The sequence below is a fragment of the Eubalaena glacialis genome, chromosome 2 (assembly GCF_028564815.1).
Source record: "Eubalaena glacialis isolate mEubGla1 chromosome 2, mEubGla1.1.hap2.+ XY, whole genome shotgun sequence".
NCBI lineage: Eukaryota > Metazoa > Chordata > Mammalia > Artiodactyla > Balaenidae > Eubalaena > Eubalaena glacialis.
This window is the reverse complement of record NC_083717.1, coordinates 70,904,229-70,926,524: the sequence shown is the minus strand read 5'-3', so window position 1 is coordinate 70,926,524 and position 22,296 is coordinate 70,904,229. Positions and strand designations below refer to the sequence as shown.

At 50.3% G+C, this 22,296-nt stretch overlaps 2 protein-coding genes across 2 annotated transcripts; one reads left to right on the top strand and one right to left on the bottom strand.

Annotated features, from left to right (window-relative positions):
- Positions 1-620: 620 nt before the first annotated feature.
- On the top strand, positions 621-8,544 carry SLC51B (SLC51 subunit beta). Its single transcript, XM_061182022.1, has 5 exons — positions 621-829; positions 4,032-4,112; positions 4,326-4,532; positions 5,586-5,676; positions 8,224-8,544. The coding sequence occupies exons 3-5, from the start codon at positions 4,436-4,438 to the stop codon at positions 8,426-8,428; spliced, it is 393 nt and encodes a 130-aa protein (XP_061038005.1). The 5' UTR covers positions 621-829; positions 4,032-4,112; positions 4,326-4,435; the 3' UTR covers positions 8,429-8,544.
- Positions 8,527-22,268, bottom strand: RASL12 (RAS like family 12). The gene is made up of 5 exons (XM_061182021.1): positions 22,007-22,268; positions 19,991-20,047; positions 14,044-14,117; positions 13,129-13,319; positions 8,527-10,460 (listed from the first exon to the last, which is right to left on the bottom strand). The coding sequence occupies exons 1-5, from the start codon at positions 22,107-22,109 to the stop codon at positions 10,085-10,087; spliced, it is 801 nt and encodes a 266-aa protein (XP_061038004.1). The 5' UTR covers positions 22,110-22,268; the 3' UTR covers positions 8,527-10,084.
- Positions 22,269-22,296: the final 28 nt, after the last annotated feature.

Genomic DNA, 22,296 nt, shown 5'->3' with positions numbered 1-22,296 from the left:
TGGGAACCCTACTCCTTACTGAGCCAACTCCAAGGGTTGCTGAAGATGCAAGGAGCCTGGGGGGGGGAGGTGGGTAGAAAAGCCCACTGATGATCAGAATTGAATACATGTGGCCTGGTGGAGGGAGCACCTCACTCCTGCTTCCCCACCAAACCCTTCCCACTCAACGCTGTTCAACCTGGCCTGCTTCCTCCTCTCTGGGTCACTCACACAACCTCACGTACCTTGCCTTCCCCACCCCTGCCCCTCCAAAGGTCTTATTTTATAGCTTCTTGTGAGGAGTTCACAGGAGGCCATGACCCTCACTGGGAGAAAGCAGAGGCTGTAAAAGGCCAGGCTTGGCTCCCTGCTCCGTGGTTAAATATTGATAATACCAGGAAATAGAGGCCTGGAGTGGGCACACCACACAGCCCCCTGCAATGACGGGACCTTCAGATGGAGGGTCCTCCCCAGCCCATTCCCCTGGGCTGGCAAGAGGGTCTGGATGTCCTCTTTTTACTTGAGGCCAACAGATAAGAAGGAGAGCACTGGGCTCCTGGTTTTTGCTGATTGTGAAAGTCAGGTGGAGCCTGTTTGCCATCTGAGGCCTCTCATTCAAGAGGTCAGTCACCGCCAAGTGACAGAGAAGGCTCCAGGCGTGTGCTAAATGCAGAGCTACCAGATGGGCCTGGCTGCCCCAGGCTCTGCAGCGCTGTCCCCTAGGTGACAGCTGTGCGAAAGCTCAGGTGCAAAGACCATCAGTATTGCCCAGAAAGGAGGAAGAGGAACAGAGAAATCGGTGCTTCTCCCAACAGCAGATCAGACAAGTCCTCGGAACCCAGGACCCAGGGTGAGTGTCTTCAACCTCCCATGGGGATGGGTGGCCCAGGTTCTTTGGCAGGAATCACTGTCCAATGACAGATGGTGAAGCCCTGTTTAAAATGCAGAAATCTCCTGGAGGGGCCTAAGGAGACATGACAACTAAATGCAATATGATATCCTGGATGGGAACCTGGAGCAGCAAAAAGACATTAATGGAAAAATGAAATGCAAATAAATCATGAAGTTTAGTTAATAAGTTTTAAAAAGCAGAGATATTAATACCATGCTCACTCTAGAAGAAAACTGGATAAGTGCTCTGAGGGAACTGTGTCCTTTGTTTCTGTGGCATCTAACACAGTCAAGGAGGGCTGACTTGTATCCATCTTATCATTTTGTTTCATTTGTTGGTATATTTTTATTATAACAATATTATACATGTTTAAAACACACATTCCACTGTGGACATCAGCCCACATGCAAATGTGTACACTTATCTGATTGGTTCCAGTATCACACTATCTTGATTACTGTAGTTTTAAAGTGAGTCTTGAAGTTGGGAAGCATCAGTCCTCCGACTTTGTTCTTCTCCTTCAATATTGTGTTGACTATTCTGGGTCTTTTGCCTCTCCACATAAACTTTAAATCCAGTTTGTCAATATCCATAAAATAACTTGCTGGGATTTTGACTGGGGTTGCACTGTATCTATAGATCAAATTGGGAAGAACTGACATCTTGATTAGTTCCACTAATTAAACATCCAAAATTGGAATCGTCTCAAAAGGTGTAAATACAATATATACATACTTTTTTTATTGAGGTATAGTTTATTTACAATATTATATGTTTCAGGTGTATAACATAGTGATTCATAATTTTTAAATGTTATACTCCATTTATAGTTATTATAAACTATTGCCTATATTCCCTGTGCTGTGCAGTATATCCTTGTAGCTTATTTATTTTATACATAGTAGTTTGTACCTCTTAATCCCCTACCCCAATATATTGCCCCTCCCCCTTCCCTCTTCCCACTGGTAACCACTAGTTTGTTCTCTATATCTTTGAGTCTGTTTCTTTTTTGTTATATTCACTATTTCTTTTTTGTTTTATATTTTAGATTCCACATATAAGTGATATCATACAGTATTTGTCTTTCTTTGACTTATTTCACTTAGCATAATACCCTTCAAGTCCATCCATGTTGCTGCAAATAGCAAAATTTCATTTTTTTTATGGCTGAAGTAGTATTCCATTGTATATATATATATACCACGTCTTCTTTATTCATTCATCTGTTGATGGACACTTAGGTTGCTTCCATATCTTGGCTATTGTAAATAATGCTGCTGTGAATATTGGGTTGCATCTATCCTTTCTTTTTTTTTTAAATAAATAAATTTATTTATTTATTTATTTACTTATGGCTGCGTTGGGTCTTCGTTGCTGCGTGCGGGCTTTCTCTAGTTGCAGAGAGTGGGGGCTACTCTTCGTTGCAGTGCGCGGGCTTCTCATTGCGGTGGCTTCTCTTGTTGCAGAGCACGGGCTTTAGGCACGCGGGCTTCAGTAGCTGTGGCACGTGGGCTCAGTAGTTGTGGCTTGTGGGCTCTAGAGCACAGTAGTTGTGGCGTATGGGCTTAGTTGCTCCGTGGCATGTGGGATCTTCCCCGACCAGGGCTCAAACCCGTGTCCTCTGCATTGGCAGGCGGATTGTTAACCACTACGCCACCAGGGAAGTCCCTGCATCTATCTTTTTGAATTTGTGTTTTCGTTTTCTTTGGATAGTATATACATACGTTTAAAATACATACAAATACACAAAATATATATTTAGAATATACATACAAAATACATACATTTAAAAAATGTAATTACATGTATTGTTTTCACGAAGGTAGTATGTGCTCACAAGAAATGTATACAATACAGAAGTGTTCAAAGTGGATGTCCCATGGATCTAGGCCCCATCCCACTTCCCCAAAGGGAGTTGGTGTTTGGTGTCTTGACCTCCATGCTCTTTTCTCTGTGGGTATTCAGGGGGGCTCTGCATATGCAACAGGGGCCTGTGGCCAATGTTACTAATTAATCCAGGTACTCCTGCCTCTGAGACTGGACAGAAACTCACAGCCCTTCTTAGCAAGTGCTCTGGACAGTTGGAGCTGGAACACAAGATCACATTGATTCGCCACTCCTGTAACTCTGTCTTTCCATTATTCAGTATATATATTATATCCTTCAAATGAGTAAGCAGGTAGTAGGCACCTGAGTCCCTGAAAGTCTAAAAAAAAGTCTTTCTTTCTCCCTGACTTCCATCTCTATCTTGACCCATGAATGATCATTCACATAGGAAAAACCCAGCTCCATATTATATTTGTGTTAAAATATTTTCCCTCAAAATCTGTAGATGTTTCTTCAGTTTTCTCAGAGCTGGAGAGTTGGAGAAAACTCTGATGGCAATCTTTTTATTAGTACCTTGTTTTTCTGTTTGGCTGTTTGCCATCCACTTGTTTTCGGATGTTCCTGGCTGAGCCTCCAAAGGCTATTTTGGATTGGAAGGCAGTGTCAGAGCGGTGGGACTTGAGATGGCCTCTGGCCTCTCTTGTTCTCTCTTTGCCTCATTGTCCTCTTAGCACTATGACATGATTTCATGATTGGTCTGTTCAAAACCCTTCTCCTGTTTTATTTCTTTACTTGGATCTCCATTTCTGTTACCTTTTTCTTCTCCCCACCCCCAGTGATAATTATCCAAATGTGTTGAATGTCTTTTTAAAAATGTGTTTTTGTAAAATGTGTGTTGTTGTTTTGTGTGCATATGTGAATTTTCATAAATGGTGTGGCATGCCCCCTTATGATCCTCAGGGATACTTTCTTTGAGATATAAATACACTCAGGAGTAGAACTGCTGGGTCATATGTACACTTACTTTGACTAATTTGCTCCCTAGATGGCTGCCCCAGTCTACACGCCCTGGCAGTGCATAAGGCTATAGCCCCAGAGCCCCGCCAACACACGGCATTATCCACCTTCCAAACTATGCCAATCTAATAGATGTCAAGTGGTGTTTCATTTTGTTTTAATATTCATTCTTGTTTTTTCCAAAGAGTTTATTTTCATATTCTTGCTAGCCTTTTGGGTTTCCTATTTTGTAAACTGCCTGTTTATATCCTTTACACATTTATTAGGATTCTAGTCTTTTTCTTCTTAATTTGCGAGAATTCTTTGTATATTCTAGATATCGGTTTCTTCTTGGAGAACGGGAGTCCCCTGCAAGAGTCCCACAGCCCATCAGTGGCTCAGTCCTCCTCACTCCCAGGTCAGTGCTCTTCCCCACACATGATGAGTTTTCATAAAGATTTGAGTGACTCCCACTTCTACAGTCTCTGCTTCTCCAGGCCCCACCTGTTCCGGGAGTTCCAGCTGTTTTGGTCCTGTAACTTTGGGCCTGAGGAGAGCTGGGTTTGGGCAGGGAGGGGAGAGTAAACTGGGGTGAGATATCCAGTCATGCTCTCTGCTTTGTCTCCAGCAGGCTTTGGGGCTTTGCAAAGAGCCAGAACCTAGGAGGCCAGGAGAGCACCTGGGGGCGAAGGGGCCTAAGGACTTTGTTGTCAGGAACATATCCCAACCAGGAGCAGTGGCATGGGCTACAATGAGGAGCTTACTGGAGCCCCACCTGGCACCGAGGTGCCTCAGGAGCTGCTGGAAGAAATGCTTTGGTTTTTTCGCGTAGAAGATGGTAAGTGGTGGACACAACACAAAGAGAGGAAACTGGCTGAAGCCCCCTCCATGGTCCCCTCCTCTGCAGCAGGCTGCACGTTTCCTCCAAGCCAGGGACTGAGGCTGAGGGGTCTCACTACCCAGAGGGGTCTGGCTAAACTGCACCCTCCTTTTCTCAGGGCTGGCCATGCATTTACTCATCCATCCTGTCATTCACAAATATTTATTAAGTTCCTTCTGTGCACCAGGCACTGTTCTCAGCACTGGGGTTACAGAAGGGAAAAAACAAAAATCTCCGCCCTCATGGAGGATACCTTCTAGCGAAAGAGACAGAAAATCAACAAATGACTAAAATGCATAGTGTGCTGGTGATGCATAATACAGAGAAAAATTAAGCAGAGAAAGGGAATAGGAAGTGTGCTGCAGGGAACATAATGTGGTCAAGGAAGGCCTCCCTAAGAAGGTGGTGTTTGAATAAAGCTTGCAGGAGGTGAAGGAATTAGCCATGCAGATTATGTGGGGGAAGAACATTCCTGGTACAGGGAACAGCAAACGCAAAAGCTCTGAAGCTAGATCCTGCCTCACTTGGGTACAGTGTGGACCAATCTTGATTATCCAAATTCAGATTAGCCACTTTACGTATTGTCTGTGGGCAGTGTGTTGAATCCAATTTAACTGCCACCCCTTCTTTCTTTCCTCTCTCCCTCCTTCCCTCCCTCCCTCCCTTCCTTTTTCCCTTGTACTGCACTTGGCTAGCCCCTAGCAAAACTCTGAAGACTGTGAAATTTATCTTCACCCACACTCCTCCTTTGCCCACTATTATTACCCAGCTGCAGTGCTGTCTCCCCCAGGTAGATGAGAGCTTCTTCAGAGCAGAGGTGTTATCTCCCTCTCCCCCCCACACTGGACTGGGAGTTCCCGCAGGGCAGGGGGCTCATTTTCAGCTTAGTTAGAGTCTCTCTACAATACCTGGCCCACAGCACAGGAAGGTTGATGCTGTGAGCTGGTCTGTTAGGGGCCTGAAGGGCACCCAGCCTCTCCTCAAGGCTCTGTCCTGTGTGTCCCTCCCCAGCAACTCCTTGGACTAGTTCCATGTTTGCCCTGGTGGCCGTGGTGGTCGTGATAAGCATCGTCTTCTTGGGAAGGAACATCCAGGCAAACAGGTGAGGAGCGGGTCTGGGGGTGGTCTCTGGAGGGGGGGGGCGCGCCCTGCCCTCCCAAAGGAAACCTAGAGAGGGGTCATCTAGGGGCCTTGGCTGTCCACCCTTTGGGACAGCAAAATGCATCCTTTAGGGTCCTTTGAGAACCCAAAGCTGCTGAAAAACTGGCAACTGTCCCCGATGACCACTCCTTGGCCCTGGCCAGCAAACAGGGCACGGGCTGGTGTATCTCAGAAGTCAGGATCTCTGGCTCTGGAGTCACACAAGCTGGGTTCAAATTCCAGTTCTGCCACTCAGTAGCTGGGCAAGACATTCAATATCTCCAAGCCAGCTTCTTCTTCTATAAATGGCAGTAATAACGGATTCCCTCCTCCTAGGATTGTGGCGAGTGCACAGTGGGGGCTTTTGCAGAGTTAGGGCTGTTCTTAAAGAGGAAAGCCTTGTGCTGCTCCAAGGCCAAATGCAGGGCACCGAAAGAGACCTGAGATCAGTTGGGGCTCCTGGGGTAATTTTGACATCTTTATAACAACAATACTCCTTAACCCTGGATACACAACCAAATCACCTGAGGAGGAATATTAAAAACACAGAAATCTGTACCTCGCCTTGGAGATTCTGACACAAAGGGTGTAGGGTGGGACCTGGGCATTGGCATTTTGTTAAACTCTCTGGATGATTCCAGGGCTAACTTCTGAGAGCTCCTTGAAGGCAGGGACCACATTTGACTCAATTTTGTTTCCCCAAGCAACTGGCACAAAGTCTGGTTCTAGAAGTTATTCAGTAAATGCTTGGTTCACTCATTCCCATTCATTCAATAATTACTATAGCCCTAGTAACTAGCAGTAACTTTTAAACAATAATAATGAGAATCTCTCCCTCAGATCTGTATCATGTTTTACAATTTTAAAGGCACCTTCACATTCTCTCACTTGATCAAGACAGCCCTGTAAGGTGGGGCTGGCACAAATTACCTATTCCCACTGTACAGAATAAGGTCCCTGAGGATCCATGGAAGGGTTGGCCTAACTCCATGCTCTTCCTTCTGTGCTGTATTTTATGTCATCTATGAATCCTCCTCCCAGTTCTGCTGTAAAGCCAGAAAGAAATAACCCAGTGCCCTTGGCTCACATTGGTAACTAGTCGTTATGAACTGCTACGGCCCAGTCATCATTCATTCCACAGAATAAGCTGAGCACCTGCTCTGCGCTAAGCTCCGCACTGAGAGCGGGGGCCACAGGGCTGGGCAAGATAGATTCAGCCCTGGCCTTATGGAGTTTACAGTTTGGTGGGGAGATTACTGTAGTTTAGAGTGACAGGTGGCGACTGTGGGACATATATAGAGTATTGTGGGAGCACAGAGATGGGATCTGGGGCAAAAAAAGAGAGAGGGTGGGCTATGGAAGCCTTCCAGACCAAGGGACAGCACACACCAAGCTCGAGGCGGGAGGAGGAGGGCCCGTGGGGCTGCAGCGTGGAGTGTGAGGAGGGCAGGGGGAGGAGGACAACAAGAGGCAGCAGAGCCCGGAGTGAACAGGCCCTGGGGACCATCCGAAGGAGTTCAGGTTCCAGCTCATGGGCACTGGGGAGCCAAAGAAGAGCTTTGCACAGGGACATGAAAGGTTTATGTTTTAGCAAGATCAGTCTGGATGCAGGATATAAAAAGACCCAAAGGGTATAGCCTCTAAGAAGGTGACCTTTCCTCTCTCACCCTGTCAGGAAGCATCCCCCTCAAGAAGGTCACTTTAGAGACAAGGCAGGTGTCCTCAGAAGCAGCAGAGACTGAGATACTCCCCTATGGCCCAAGCAGATTGGGTGGTCAGCTCTAACCACAGCCGGGTGCCTCTACTATGGCCAGGAAATCTAGAGGTGGGTACTTTGAGTAGAACCACCTCAGAGGGAAGACATTTGGGAAAGTTATTGGAAGGAAGACTGGATCTTGAATGCCAGGTTAAGGAAGTGGGAGTGGGGAGCCACTGAAGGTGCTTGAGCTGGGGAGTGATGTGTACGCACAGGGACTTTACAATCATGATTTGGTGTGTGTAGGCCAGTTTGGAGAAGTAAGCACCTAGAGACAGGAAGATAAGTTAGGAATTTTCTGAGGTAGTTTGTCTAGAGATGGGGTGGAGTGAGGGTGGGGATGGGGTGTGGGGTGACAAGGACCTGCACTAAGTAGGATGACAGCCCTGCGATGAGAAAATGTGGTTTGGTGAAAAGAACACGGGACTCAGAGTCAGGAAACTTAAACGCACGTCCCAGGCATGTGCTCCTTTGGCCCCTCTGAGCCACATTACATCACCTGTAAGGGGAGCAATAGTAGTTGAGCTCACAGGTGGCACTGAGGATTTGGTAAGGTGACACACAGACAAGTATAAGATGTTTCTCTGCCAAAAACCATGGCACCATCTCGGCTTCTCCCGAAACTGTTCCCAGAACTGTGTACTGGATTCTACCTCAAACTCACTAACCCACCTGGGAGACCCAGTCCTACCCCAAACACTCGGTACGCCAACTCAGGGAACTCACATTCCATAGTGTTTTCTCTCCTCCCAGAAATCAAAAGAGGCTGCCACCGGAAAAACAAACTTCAGAAGTCCTGTACTTGGCCGAGGCCAGAAACAAAGATGACAACAACCTGACCATCCTAAGAGAGACTTTGCTCTCAGAAAAGCCAAAGTTGGCCCAGGTGGAAATGGAGGCAAAAGACAGTGATGTGCCGCCAGTCATTCTTCCAGACCCACGAGAATCTGAGAGCTAGTCAGGGTGCAGGGCAGTGCCCCCGTGGTGTTAGCAGACAGAGTGAGTGAACTGCAATCAAACTAAAACCCTGTTAGGAAAAAACGAACAAAATCTTTTTATTAAAAAGCTTCTGGATGTGGGCAGTTGGAATTGCATAGTTTGTTCAAATGGCAGTGGTCCACACACAAGCGGCTTGAAGCAAAAGTGCAAAATCCAGAGCCAGCCTGTGGGTCAGGAAGCCTGGCCAGGACTCCTCATGTGGCCTTGAGGAGTTCACAGCCTCCCTCTGACCTCGGCTTCTCCGTCTGCAGAAGGTGGCTGAAGCCTGGGCAAGAGCTATTGTTTTCAATCCAAGCTCCTGGAAGGGCTGAGTGAGGAAGGGGCAGGATTCTGGACTCAGAATCCCCTCCCCCTCCCTTCCCCCACCACAGGCCTCTCCTCTACCTGCTGATCTGCTGAGGGTCCGTGAAAGACTTCCTTTGGGCCAGGGGCCCTGTGGTAAACAGAGCTAGAAAACTAAGAAACTCCCTGCCTCTGAGACCCTTCTCTTGCTAACCGTGGGATCCCAAAGGAGTGTCGCGATCCCATGTCTGAGCCACCGTGTTGCAGTATAAGCTGTGGTGGCAACCCCATATAATTTATGCAAAAATTTGCTTTATGAACCAAAAATGCTTTAGGTGGTATCTTACAAAAGTGGACTTTGAACATGCAGACCCATTGCCAAGGGTACTAGGTCCTGCCGCACCAGACTACAAACAGAAAACTGTGTTTCTCCCTACTGGATGTCTGATACAGCCAGCTGTGGGCTCCCTGGAGTCCTGGGTGATTGTCACTGGAGAGAATGACTTTGTTCTGCAGTTTTGATCAGTAACTTTGAGAAGGCTGGTCCTGAGGGCCTGCGGACAGAGTCCTTGATTTAAGGTTGGAAAATACGGGGGCCCTGCCTCCTGGTGGAAACACACACAGGAGGCTCCCTACACTGGCCTACCCACGGCCCTCTCCCTCTACCCTCATTGAGAGGCAAAGGACTGGAAATAGGCCTTCCTGGGACACCTTTGCTTCTCACAGGCTGTCCCGTAGGATTATTGCAACTAGATTTTACTTGGATAAACTGTGAGGTTTGTTGCCTGGAGGTTCTGTGAGGTCAGAAGGCAAGAGGAGGGCCAGGCTCTGGCCCCCCAAAACCTGCAGCTGCCCTGCCCTTCCCGTCCACCAGGAGGTGCTGGGACCTCAGGGCAGGATGCTCTCAGGCCCACACTTATGCAGTGCCTCCTGAAGCTGTCCACCCAGAGCTGTCCACCAGGGCCACATCAGGCCTGGCTGTAGATGGAGCAGGAAGGGGTGATGGCGCCATGACGGACGCTGCAATTTTCTTCCACTTCAGGCTGACCCCAGGTCTCTGCGTTGTCACAGTGGCTGTTTCCTTCAGGGTGAGGGATGCGGTGGTTACCATGGAAACCAAGGTCTGGAGGGAATAGGAGCAGAATTTCTGCCTGTCCCTATTGCTCCTACAGTGAACTGGGTGTCAGGGACACTGCCTGGTGCTAGAGGAGGGGTCAGCTGTCCACCAGAGGGTGAGGGCTGCTGTTCCATCAGAAGGAAAGCCGGTGGTGAGAAGCCAGCTCCTGCCCTGCAGACTGCCCAGCGCTGAGCCTGGAATCCTGAGCAGGGGCCCTCAGAAGATCTTGAAGCCCTTCAACAGTGTCAGGGTGGGTGCCTTGCGCTTGCTCTGAGCCCGGGATGACTTTACAGTGACCAGCTTGGCCTGGGCCACGGCAGGCATCTCCTTCAGGCTAGCAGTAGAAAGTGTGTTGAAGGTGCAGCTGGCCAGCCCGTGCCGGGCCGTGAGTGGGGCCTGGTGATGCAGGCCCCTCTCCTCGGAGATGAAGAGGGGCCTGGCCAGGGAGTTCTTCTCCAGCTCCCGCCGTGCCTCCCGTACTGCCTCGTGGAAGACGTGCTGCACGTGCTCGAAGTCCAGGCAGGCAGAGACCTCGAAAAACAGGCACCCGAACCTGCCCGCCAAGGCCATGCCCTCTGCCTGAGTGACCTGCCTGGCGGGGAAGCAGGGTGAGGCGGGGTCAGGAGCATGCATCCAAGTCAGGCAGGCCCAGGCCTACACCTGGATCCTCACTTACTAGCTCGGTGACCATCTTCATCTCTCTGAGGCTCAGTTTTCTCATCAGTAAAATGGGATAATGAGAGCTGCCTCTCAGGGTTGTTAAGATTAAGAAAGACGATTTGTGTCAAGTGCCTAGCACAGTCCCTGCTTAATAAATGGCGGCTGATGTCACCGAAGCCAGAATTTCAGAACGAGGCTGAGGGGAAGGGAGAAGCTGGCCCAAAGTCCCTGGCTAGACCCTGCCTGTGGCCAGAGGAAGATGGGCATTCCCAGCCCCACATCTCCTTGACTCCCTTGGTCAGGAAATGAGCCACCCTCAGCCCTGTTATATGGGATCAGCTCTGGGGAAAGGCGGTGGTCTGGTTGGAAGGATGTGAGACCACAGTGTCCACAGAGGCCTGGTGGGCCAAGGTCCTGACTCAGGACGCCTGTGGTCGGCAAAGGTCTCAGGGCTCGTGGCAGGGAGTTTTGTCTGCTTGCCCAGGAGAGAGGCAGGAGAGAGCAAGGGTGACAGCACGAGAGAGGGAGCAGCCCTATTCCCAGCTTCATCCTGTGTACCACCTCCCATGATGATGGGATCGAGTATTTGTAACTAGGAAGGTCCTGAAAGCCATGGGAATCAGGGTGAGAGAAAAATACTGGCCCTTGGATAGGTCAGATGTCCAGAAGAGGCAGGGGGCAGGTGGGGGGAGGGGTCCCTGAGGGCTGGAGGCCAAGGTTTCAATGGCTAAATCTCACTGCTGAGCTGCCTCACCTGCCATTCCTGAGGACAGTGGCACAGCCTGGGAGCTGAGAGGGGACACCAGGGTGGGTATGGTGGGAAAAGGTTTCTGAGCCAAGATTAATTTGGCAGGAGCAAAGGCTGGAAGTGGGCTAGCTCAACAGACAGAGGGAAAGACTGGGACAAAAAGGGTCAGGGACAGAGCGCCTAATCCATTCCCCACCCAGGGTTGATGTCCTGACTGTCAGCTCACAGATTCCTGAGGAACTCCTTTTAAAAGAATACTTGGTATTATGTGCCTTTGTGATGAACTTGAATCTGAAACTTTGTCATTGTGGGGCTTGAATAATGAGCTTTCAGAAACAAGAACCCCATACGTGCATGTGTGTGCATGAATGGATGAGCCGGGCATATAACATTATTACCCTTTTTCTTATTTTGGCGTAGCCTAGCGAAAATGTTATCAGTGGCTATCACTGCTCTAACCCACATTTTACCCTTTAGCTGCAAGACAATCATGGGAGACACTGACCAATGCTCAGCTAAAAATTACATTGTCTGTGCCCATCAAATACTGACCTACCAACCTCGGGACTTGACCAAAGAAGGAAGTGGGGATAAATCTCATGACTCCTTCTTATGGAAACGATGCTGCTTTGCACTTTGCCCCCAAACCACTTTCAGACAATCCCACTGGCAAATATTGGGACCAAAACAGTGGCCTAGTTTTTTTCCTCATATTTAAAACTGGTTTATTCACAATCCAGTCTTCTGATCCCTATTCTAGGCTCTGCGGGATCTGTGATTCCTCAAAGACTACCTTTTGGCTTTAAGATCACACAACTTTCCTCATTCCCTGAGATGGAATTTGTCTGGGTCTGAGGGTCTGCCCACCTCTGAAGGCTCCTACCGTGAGCCCCCTTTAAGACCACACCCCCTTTCCCCACTGCCCATCAGCTCTGATCTATATTAAGTGTCCCCTCCTTCCTAACATCAGTCAGTGGGCCTTTGGGGCCTGGGGAAGCAGGAGTGACCAGCCCTGAGAAGGAAGGGACGGGAGGAAGGCTGGTGGGAAGTGCCCTACCTCGCAGGTGGGCTGGCCACACAGGACGGATGTGCTGGAGAGGGCCAGTGGGGTCACTCATCAGATGGAGGCATCACAGTCTCAAACGCCTCAGGGGCCAGGCGGGCAACTTGAATGTGTGGGGAGGGTGGAGGTAAGCCATGGGGAGTGTGAGGCCTGTGTTCAGCTGGAGGGGGCATGCCCCGCCTCAAAGCATTCCAATTCCGGGTCTTTTAAAACGCTGTGCCAGCCAAGCAAAATACGGCTGCAGCACTCGGTGGTCATCTGCCCTCTGGCCCAGTCTGTGGTCTCTGATTCAACCCCAACTCTTTCTAAGAGAACCTGCCCTCAGCACAGCCAACTGTGGGAATGAGCCTGGGGACCACGCTTGGGTGAGGCGAGAGCTGGTTGGACCAGAGCAGACACCTGACCCAGGTGGCCAATCAGAGCCTCTCTCCCCAGAATTGGAATTGGGCACTGGATGACCAGCCAGCTGTGGGGAGTGGAAACAGAAGGTCATATAGTCTCAGGAAAGAAAGGGTGAGGCTGAGAGAGACCTCAGAGCCCCAGGAGGATGGGAGGAGTGGCCTCTCTTCTGACTTTCAGGGTCCAGCCCCTGTGCAGCCCAGATGCTCTTCCCTTCCTGCCCTTGGCTGCCTGGAAGCCCTGCCCACTGTACCCTTACAACACACCCCCTTCTATCTACATCCAAGGGGATTACTCTTCTTAGCAGCCAAATAATCCCTGAAGATGACACCGCTTTTACGAGAAAGGAGAAAGCGAGCTCTAGGATGTGGGACAAAGCGCCGCACTCACCTGTACTGGGCCATGTCCAGCTTGTTGCCCAGCAGCAGAGCAGGGTAGCTGCGCTGCGTCTCCTTCGCATGCAGAGCAAGCAGCTCCAGGTAGCTGCTGCTGCCCTCGAAGCTCTGGCGGCTGTCGACGCTGTACACCACCAGGAAGGCGTGGGCCCAGTTCAGGTAGCGCTCACAGTTCCTGGGCGTGTCCTGGAGCAAAGGAGGGCAGCCTCTGTCAGGGGCAGAGGAGGCCGGGGTAAAGGCCTTCACCTGAGCTGCCTCATCCCACTTCCCGGCTCCCTGCATCTCTGTATATTGTTCCCCAGCAGGGCCCTTTTCAAAGGGGCACTTGAGTGTGGATTTGGCTTGTTGTGAAAGGAGACATTGTTTCTGAGCCTCACTCCCACCACCCAGCCACAGACTTGGAGACCTTGGCCTCTGGGGCGCAGAGCCAAGACTTTGGCATGGCCCCTACAGAGACCTGGCTGTGCCTGGGCACTGCTGGTTTGGGGTCAGGTTCATGGTGCCCCTTTGGCTTCTGAGAAGAACTGACATCCAGCCTTGGCAGGGGGTGGTGAGGACACAGGGAGATGTATGTACTGGGCGGCGGGGCGGGGTTGGGCCAGGGGAGCCTCTGTGTAAACACGTGTGTGCACCTGTCTCCATGTGTACACAGGCATCAAGCCCCAGAGCACAGACTCTCAGAGCTGACATAAACAATCATCAGGTCTCCCCAGGCCCCTTCCTATCCCTTCTCATTTGGCAAATCAATAGATTCAGGCCCAGAGAGGTCAGCACCTCAATCAGGGACGCATAGCAAATTGGAGCTTAAAAGGTTTACAGATTCCCATCTGAGGCCCACACTCTGGAAGCAGGACCTCCCAAGAGGCTGCACTGACTCTCAGCTCTTCATGGGTCATGGGGGTAATGTTACCGGGTCTGCAGTGTCCATGACCCTCAGGTGGACAGGCTGGTGGTCCACGGTCTCCTCGGAGCTGTAGGTATCCTCTGCAACACAGACGGTCAGCCCAGTCAGAGGCAGGGCAGGCCACTCGATGGTAGGCTGGGTCTGAGGCCCAGCTTCCCTTTGCTGGACCCCTGTGCACCCCTGGGGGACTTATTCTGGGGCTGGCTCAGCCAGGACCACTGGAAAGACCTTGGCTCTCACCCACATGGAGGACACGGGCAGACCCTCCCACCAAGGAGATGCTGCTCCAACTGTCATTGCTCAGAGCACCAGGGGGCACTCATAGAACATGCCACAGGGTACGGGATTGTGTTCTGGGTTCACCCACCACACCTGCAGGATGGAGTGTGTGGCTCACGGGCCCAGTGAGCAGCAGAGGGCTCAGGAGGTGCACTGCCAGCCCCTCCCACCTGAACCCCAAGCTTCTCCACCCCCTTCTCCTCCAACCACAGTACCTGGCCCACAGGAAGACCCCAAGGACAATCAGGACAACCCTCTGGCCCCCGGTAGGGAAGGGACAAGAAAGGAGAAACACACAACATGACTAAGGCAGGGGGGAGGTGGGTCAGACCCTGTTGAGAAGACCCGAGAAGGAGGGGCAGGGGGTGGGGGAGGAAAGGATTGGGAGTTTAGGATTAGCAGAGGTGAACTATTATATACAGGATGGATAAACAATAAGGTCCTACTGTGTAGCACAGGGAACTATATTCAATATCCTGTAATAAACCATAATGGAAAAGAATATTTTAAAAAATGTCTCTATGTGTATAACTGAGTCACTTTGCTGTAGAGCAGAGACTGGCACAACGTTGTAAATCAACTATATTTCAATAAAGAAAAAGAAGTCCCAAGAAGGTTTTACAAATAATCCTGGTCAAAATAATAGCAGAGGAATCTAGGATGGTTGAAAGTTTTAGGTTGGAGATGGGAATCAAACCCAACTTCAGCTACTTTTTAGCTGTGTGCCTTGGCCAAGTCATTTCAGCATTCTGAGACTCTGTTTCCTCATTTTAAAATAGGGATGATGTGATAACACTGGCTAACAGTTTTCAGGTTTTTACTCCGTGCCAGGCGCTGTGCTAAATGCTTGTCCCTGCACCATTCACAGGGCTGCATGAGGACTGGATGGGCCCCTAGGCATGGGGCCTGGCCCTCCACAAATGCCTGGTAAAGGACAGCGGGGACATAGTGCTCCAAAGTTTCCAGGGCAGGTTCACATTCCTAGGTGATTTTTTTTTTTTACTTTTTATTTTGAAATAATTTTAGACTCATGTAGAAGTTGCAAAATAGTACAGAGAGTTCCTGTGTACTCTTCCCCCGCCTCCCCCCAATGTTAGCACCTTACATAACCATAGTACAATTATCAAAACCAGGAAATTGACATTGGTACCATACTATGAACTACACCACTGACCTTATTTGGATTTCATAAGTTTTTTTTTTTTTTTTTTTTAAACTTAGTTTTCTTTTTTTTTTTTTAATCTTTTTTTAATTTATTTATGGCTGTGTTGGGTCTTCGTTTCTGTGCGAGGGCTTTCTCTAGTTGTGGCAAGCGGGGGCCACTCTTCATCGCGGTGCGCGGGCCTCTCACTGTCGCGGCCTCTCTTGTTGCGGAGCACAGGCTCCAGACGCGCAGGCTCAGTAATTGTGGCTCACGGGCCCAGTTGCTCCGCGGCATGTGGGATCTTCCCAGACCAGGGCTCGAACCCGTGCCCCCTGCATTGGCGGGCAGATTCTCAACCACTGCGCCACCAGGGAGGCCCCTGGATTTCATAAGTTTTTACAAATTTTTTTTTCTAAGTTCTCATGACCTCAAACCTGAGAAAGTATCAAGTGGCCAGGCCTACAAGGAGGACCTCGCTGTCACAATCATTCTCCCTACCCCCAACTTTCCCCTGTGCCACTGGCCCACATGTGTGAGTGCACTTGGCCCTCACCTTTCCCTGGGGGGGGTGCCCCTGTGCCCCAAGTGACCCCAAAGAAGAACCCTCTGGGCAGAACTGGAGCCCTCTCTGCCTGTTGGTAGCAGCCACTGTGAGAAGAGTACCCCCAAGCCGTGGTGGAATTCACAAACACTTCTCTCTGAGGGTCATTGGCAGCCAAGCCAGGCCTGGACACACGCCAGTTCCACTAGCAGCCAGCAGGAATCATAGACAGCTCCCATCCCCAGCCTGCTGTGGGGACTTGGATAAATAGCCGTTCTTGTTCAAAGACCAAAAAAAAAAAAAAAAAAAAATCTAATGGAAAATATGCCCCAAATGTTTAACTATATTTGGTGCAAGAAGAGCTGCCCCTGGATACCTACATCTCCTTCAGATTTTTCTTTATTTTCCTGCCAGAGTTGTCTGATGCGTGCCTTTGCACAGGCACCATGCTGTGCCCAGCCCAAGGAAATATATTAGCCCAACCTTGGTCTCCTACAGTCCCTTAAATGCAACAGCCTTTTGAGGTTGCTGTTAGCTCTTCCATAGAGAGATGACAGGAAGGTGAGGCCCAGAAAAGGAGAGAACTCTCCCACAGCCACACAGCACCCTATCAGAAGGAACTTGAACTTGGGGCTCTACAGTGGGACCCCCTCACTCCCTCTGCTCAGTGGACAAGCCAATTCTCCAGCTCTATCTGTGCAGAGTACAGGGAAAGAGCAGAAGCTCCCCGTCCAGCTGAGGCCGTGGAACATGCATGGGCACAGTGGAGAAGGCTCAGAGGTCATGAAATCATCTTATCCAGCTCCCTCCCCCTTTGCAAGTGAGGTGACTCCAGGGGCTGGGGGTGCAGTGGGGGCTCCTTTCCAAGTCACAGTAATGTCCTGCCTCCCCATCACAAAGTCCCTGCCCTCAGGTCATTCTAGAGTCCTTTAGTAAATACGGGTTTCCTAACTCCTAGTTTTAAATAACATTCTTAGGACTTCAGTGCTGAGAGAAGACCGCTTTCCCAAAGTATTTTTCTCTCATGTACAGTAATAATTTTTAAAATGTCACCAAAGGAGCTCTCGTCAGAGTGTGTATGGGATGATGCTTCAGAAATGGTGCCTGTATCCTTGCTGGAGCAGGATGAGGAGAAGAGTAGTGGGAAGCTTGTCATTCTGCCCTGGGCAAACCAGGTGAGATGCCCCCAATCCCTCTGTGAGAGGAGGGTGCTCTCCTGGATACCCCTGCTCGCTTCCTGGAGCGCTCAGCGCAGGTGAAGCCCTTTCCCAGGCACTGACTCTCTTGGCTCCTACCAACTCTAACAGTCACAACCTATAACAAGGCACAGCTCACACACAGAGCACAGTCTATTAGTCCTATCTTCCAGATGGGGAAACCAAGGCTCAGAGAGCCCAGTGCCACACAGACTTCTGACTTCAGGTCCTCGATAGCATAAGGCCACCCTTAGTGGAGGGCAACTGGAGTGGTGTCTCATCTTCCTTTGTACCTGAGGTTCTCCATGATCTTAGGCAAACCACTGAGCCCTCTCTGCCTCAGTTTCTTTACCTGTAAAATGGGGATAATAATAGGAGCTCTTCTTTAAAGGGTAATCCTAAAACCAAAATTCAAATCCCATGTTTAAGAGCATCTGTGTTGTGCTTAGCACTGCACTCCAAGCTGGAAATAGGAATGAACAACACAGGTGTCCACCCTCAAGAGGCCCCTTTGAGCTCAAGCTCTTGGAAGGTGTTTGAAAAGGGGAAACGGTGGTTTTACATCTCCACATGGCTAACTCTTCCTTGGATGCTCAGACCTTTCTCCACAGAAGGAAAGGCTCTGGTCCGAGAGTCCCCCCCCCCCCCCCCCCCCCCGCCGCTGGAACCAGCCATGGGATAGTGGCGGGAATGTTTAGACAGTGGACAGGACCCCCAAGGAGCAGCACTGGCCTCCCAGAATGGCCGACAGGAGAGCGTCTGGCCATCTCTCCAGCTCAGAAGCTCTCAGGGTGTGGTAGGAGACCAAAGGCTGAGGTGACTAGCCACTGTGGGGCTGCCACACCCCCGCCCCAGACCGTCTGACCACGCATTCCCCTACCAGTTCAGAACTCCAAAACTGCTCAACCAGGAAGCTCAAACCACCACTGTAATAGGCTCCTCTGGTGGGACCCTGCCTGAAGGGTATGGATGCGGGACAGGAAGAAGAGAGACTGGAGATAGGTTGCCAAATAAAATACAAGATAACCAGTTAAATTTGAATTTCAGATAAACAGCTAATACTTTTTAGTATAAGTATGCTCCATGCAATATTTGAGGTAGGCAGAATCTGTCTTTTGAGGCACTGTCCTTGAGAATCTCCGCTTTCCCTTCCCAGACATCCCTGCTGTGTGCCTTCCCTTCCCACCCACTCCCCCACCCCGCCCATCTGACTTCATGCTCCTGTGTCTCACTCCCCTGGGCACTGACCTCTGCTAATCAATGGGCTCCCCTCAGACCTGCTGGTGACCTTGGCCCACAAAGCTCCTTGGGCCTACTTCCTCCGCTGTAGCCGAGGGGCTGTGTCAAAGCACAGGCGGTCATACCAAACTTTGAGGAACAAACCCCTTAAGGACTGTCCGCGAGTTGCCTGCCCTGCATTCCTGACTTAGCCAGGGGACCCCCTCTGCTTCCTCTGCTTGACCTCTGGGGTTCTGTGTAAGATCTCCGTGGAAGAAGGGATTCTGCTACGTAAGGAATAAATTCTAAAAACCATTGGACCAAGCAGCCTTGACATCCCTTCCTGCTCTGACACTGGGATTCAACAACCCAGCCTGGACTGAGGGGCTGAGGGGCACCAGTGGGCTGAGGAGCTCTTTTCTTCAGGCGTGAAGGGTGCATTCCATCAGAGGCCTGCTGCCGGTGGTGCTGCACTGTGGAGGTTTCATTTGTGGGACCCCAGGGTCCTCCCGGAGCCCTGGGATTCCTCAGAGGGCCTTCAGGGGTTCCACAAACGTCTTATTCAATTCTTATGAAGGGGGAAGATAATCTAAGACTGCAACCCCCATTTCCAAAGAGCAAAGGGCATCCAGACACCCCATTTTTCTCAGTGGAAAGTTTACCATAAAGAAATGCTATAAATGTGAGCTTTAAGTTACATTTATATTAATAAAATTCTGCTTTTACGTATTTAGATATTGGGATTCCATGTAAGAGGTTATTTGAGGAAAAGGTCCTGCTGCTAAAATTAATTTTCAGAAACAGTGATCTAATTAACTTGGGCGAATCTCAGCCACCACAGATGGGAAGCCATTTGAGGAGAAAGAAGGAAGAAGTGAATACGCATTCAATGTCTCTGTGGGTCAAGTAGTACGCTACATCTTTTACATGTGTTATTTCTTTAATCCTCACAGTAATTCTCTGAGATAGGTATTTTTATGCCCATTTCACAGATGAGGAAACAGAAGCTCAGAGAGCTTAGGTGACTGCTTCAAAGGTGCACAGCCAGTAAGTGACAGAGCCAGGATTCAAACTCAGCTCTGACACCAGGGCATCCCTTTTTCCAATACACCATCATGATACACCTACCAAACAAGACTAGTTTTCTTGTGTGGTTAAAAAACTGGTTTAGAAGCCAGTATTACTAGGGAATTTCCCAAATGTCTTGTCCAGCTTTTCTGGAAAAGTACACTGAATAACCATCTGGAAGAAAAACACTTAATGGATGTGGATATTCTGCAATGCTTGATTTTTTTTTTTTTTAAGTTTCATCATACCTCATATTTTAGGGCAAATCAACTTCTCTCAGTTCTCTTAATTGGGCTAACCCCCAAGTTGTCTGGGGTGAGCTGTGGAAGGGTACATTTTTGGAACTTAAAACATTTTGTCGCATGGGCTGAGTCATCCTGGTGGCTCCTCCCCTCGGCCCCCAGATGTGTGGTCCTGGTCAGGCCTGGGCCCACAACGGCATATATGTGTTTGCAGGGGAGATCCAAGTGGGCACAGCAAGAGGTACAGGGAGGAGTGGGTCCTTACCCAAGTTGGGGTCATATTCGCTGATAAACCTCCTGGTCAGAAACTTCACCGTCAGGGCTGCAAGAAGAAGAAGTTGGTTCAGTCTCCCCATCGTGTCTGGCTGCTGGGCCCTGGAGCCTGCCCCTCTCATTTTAGGGAGGACTTATCTAGCCTCTGTGACCCCTCTGCTCTCTGGAGAGCTGGGGAACTGGTTTGAGAGGCTCAGAGGAAACCAGAAATATGGGGAACCATGTCCTTCCCGGTTGCATTCTGGGATTTTTTTTGGAGGGGGATGGCGGCGAGAAAAGAAATGAGAGGCAAGCCTAAGGGGCATTTGTGAAGACCCTAACTAAGGGGTCTGGACCCAGGCAACCAGTTACCTTAGGGTCAGCTTGCTGAGACTCAAACTGAAGAGAGACCTCCCCCACCCTTGACAAGACACAAAGACTCTGAAGTGTGGAGGCATTTATCCCGGCTTTGGCTACAAGCCAAAGAGAGAGTAAGAGCTGAGTTGATCAGTGGGTGATCTCTGGGAGGGATATGAACCCCCGAATCCCAAGTAAACACACTCTAGTCCTCAGTCCTCGAGTCTTGGCTCTAAGGCCTCCACACTCATCATGGGAGTCTCACAGAACATAAAACCTGGGGAAGTTCTCCCCAGGTGGAATGCATTAACAAGATTGATTTTGTTCAGAATTTAACCACATAAAGCTGAGGGCCAGCCCACTACTATACTGAACTCTTAAAAAGTAATGCAGTATTTTAAAGAAAATCCTTAAAATTCTTTCCCAGGATTCCTAACAGTGTCAGTTTGCAAACTAATACCCAGGGAATACATATTTTAAAATTTAAATTCTTTCATTCATGTAGTCACTGGCTAAACTGTACCAGTGACAGAGCCACAGATAACAATTTGATTTTCAAAGGGAAGAGGGCAAATCTTTTCTCTAGGAAAGCATGATTCAGAGTCCCATCTCTGAGCCAGGGGGCTGGCTTCAAAAGTGGAGAGTAGGCTCCCAGTGAGTCTCAAAGAATACTCTGGAGAAGGAAACTCACAGCTGAGTCCATGATGGCCATTCACTAATGGCTGCAACTGGAAAACAGCCAGTGGAGGAGCCCCCTCTGCCTTCCCCCCTTCAGCTGCCTGGGACTGGGAATGGCAGGGAGAGCGGTGAACCCTTTTTCTGGATCTTTGCCTATGGTGACACCCCACCCCTCACCCCCTGGGCTCCAGCTGGGCTCCAGCTGCCAAAAGTGGTGAAGGCAGAGTTCAGTGTTGATAGAAATGGCCTGAGTGTAAATCCAAGCGCTTTGTTCATCAAGGACAAGTCCGAGGCACCTGAGACCATAGTCCAATGTGTTTCCATAAAGTCAAGAGAGGGGTCTGACTTGAAACAAATACATTTGATAAGAATTCACACTTCGTTCCAGAATCCCAGAGAATTGGGGTGGGGAGTGGGTAGCAGCCTCTCCCTGGGAAATCCCAAAAGCCAGCGACTTTTACCACCTCCCTTCAGGGGCCTGGGGCCCCTTCTCCCCCGGCCTAAATCAAGGAGCAGCAAAACTGCGACTAAGTTCCATAGGTGCCCTGGGCTGGGGATCAGTGCCTAACAGGTCCCTTTGGTACCAGTCACCAGGGCTGACTGCTGGCCCCGAAGAGGAGATGGACGGCGGTAAACGGCAAGGGGGAGACCAGCAGAGGACTGGGAGACACAGAGACAGAGGGGAGACAGCTGGGGTCACAGACAAGGAGGACACAGACCCAGTAGGGAGACACAGAGGGAAAGACAGGCAAGGAAGAGAAGACAGCTGAGAGATGGAGAAGTTGAAAACAAGCTGAGGGAGAGCCAAGCAACAGAGAAGCTGAGGCAAAGACGGATACCATCACGGTGTCTCATCCAACCCACCTGGGCGCAGGAAGCCCCGAAAGCCAGTGGAAGAGCCTGCCCGCAAGCCCACAGCGCCCGGTTCCCTCCACCGCTCCCCGTCTCTCGCGTCCCCGCCTGACCCCTTCCCTTCCGCCCGCACCCCACTCACCAGACTTGCCCACCCCGCGGCGCCCCAGGATGGCCAAGTTGACCTCGAGGGGAGCGCTCTGCTGCCCGCTTCCCGCGCGGGGTTTCCCGAACACCGAGGACATGGCGACGCTGCAGAGAGGAACACGGGTCCTGGCCTAAGGGCCCCGAGCAGCGTGCCCGCCCGTCGGGGCCCTCGGGAGCGAGTGGCGGCCTCTCTGGCACTCGCGGCCCCGGCAGCGTCGGCCTCCCGGGCCCCGCGCCTAGCAGGCAGCCTTCCCGCGGCCAGGCCCGACCGTGCGGGGAGGAGGG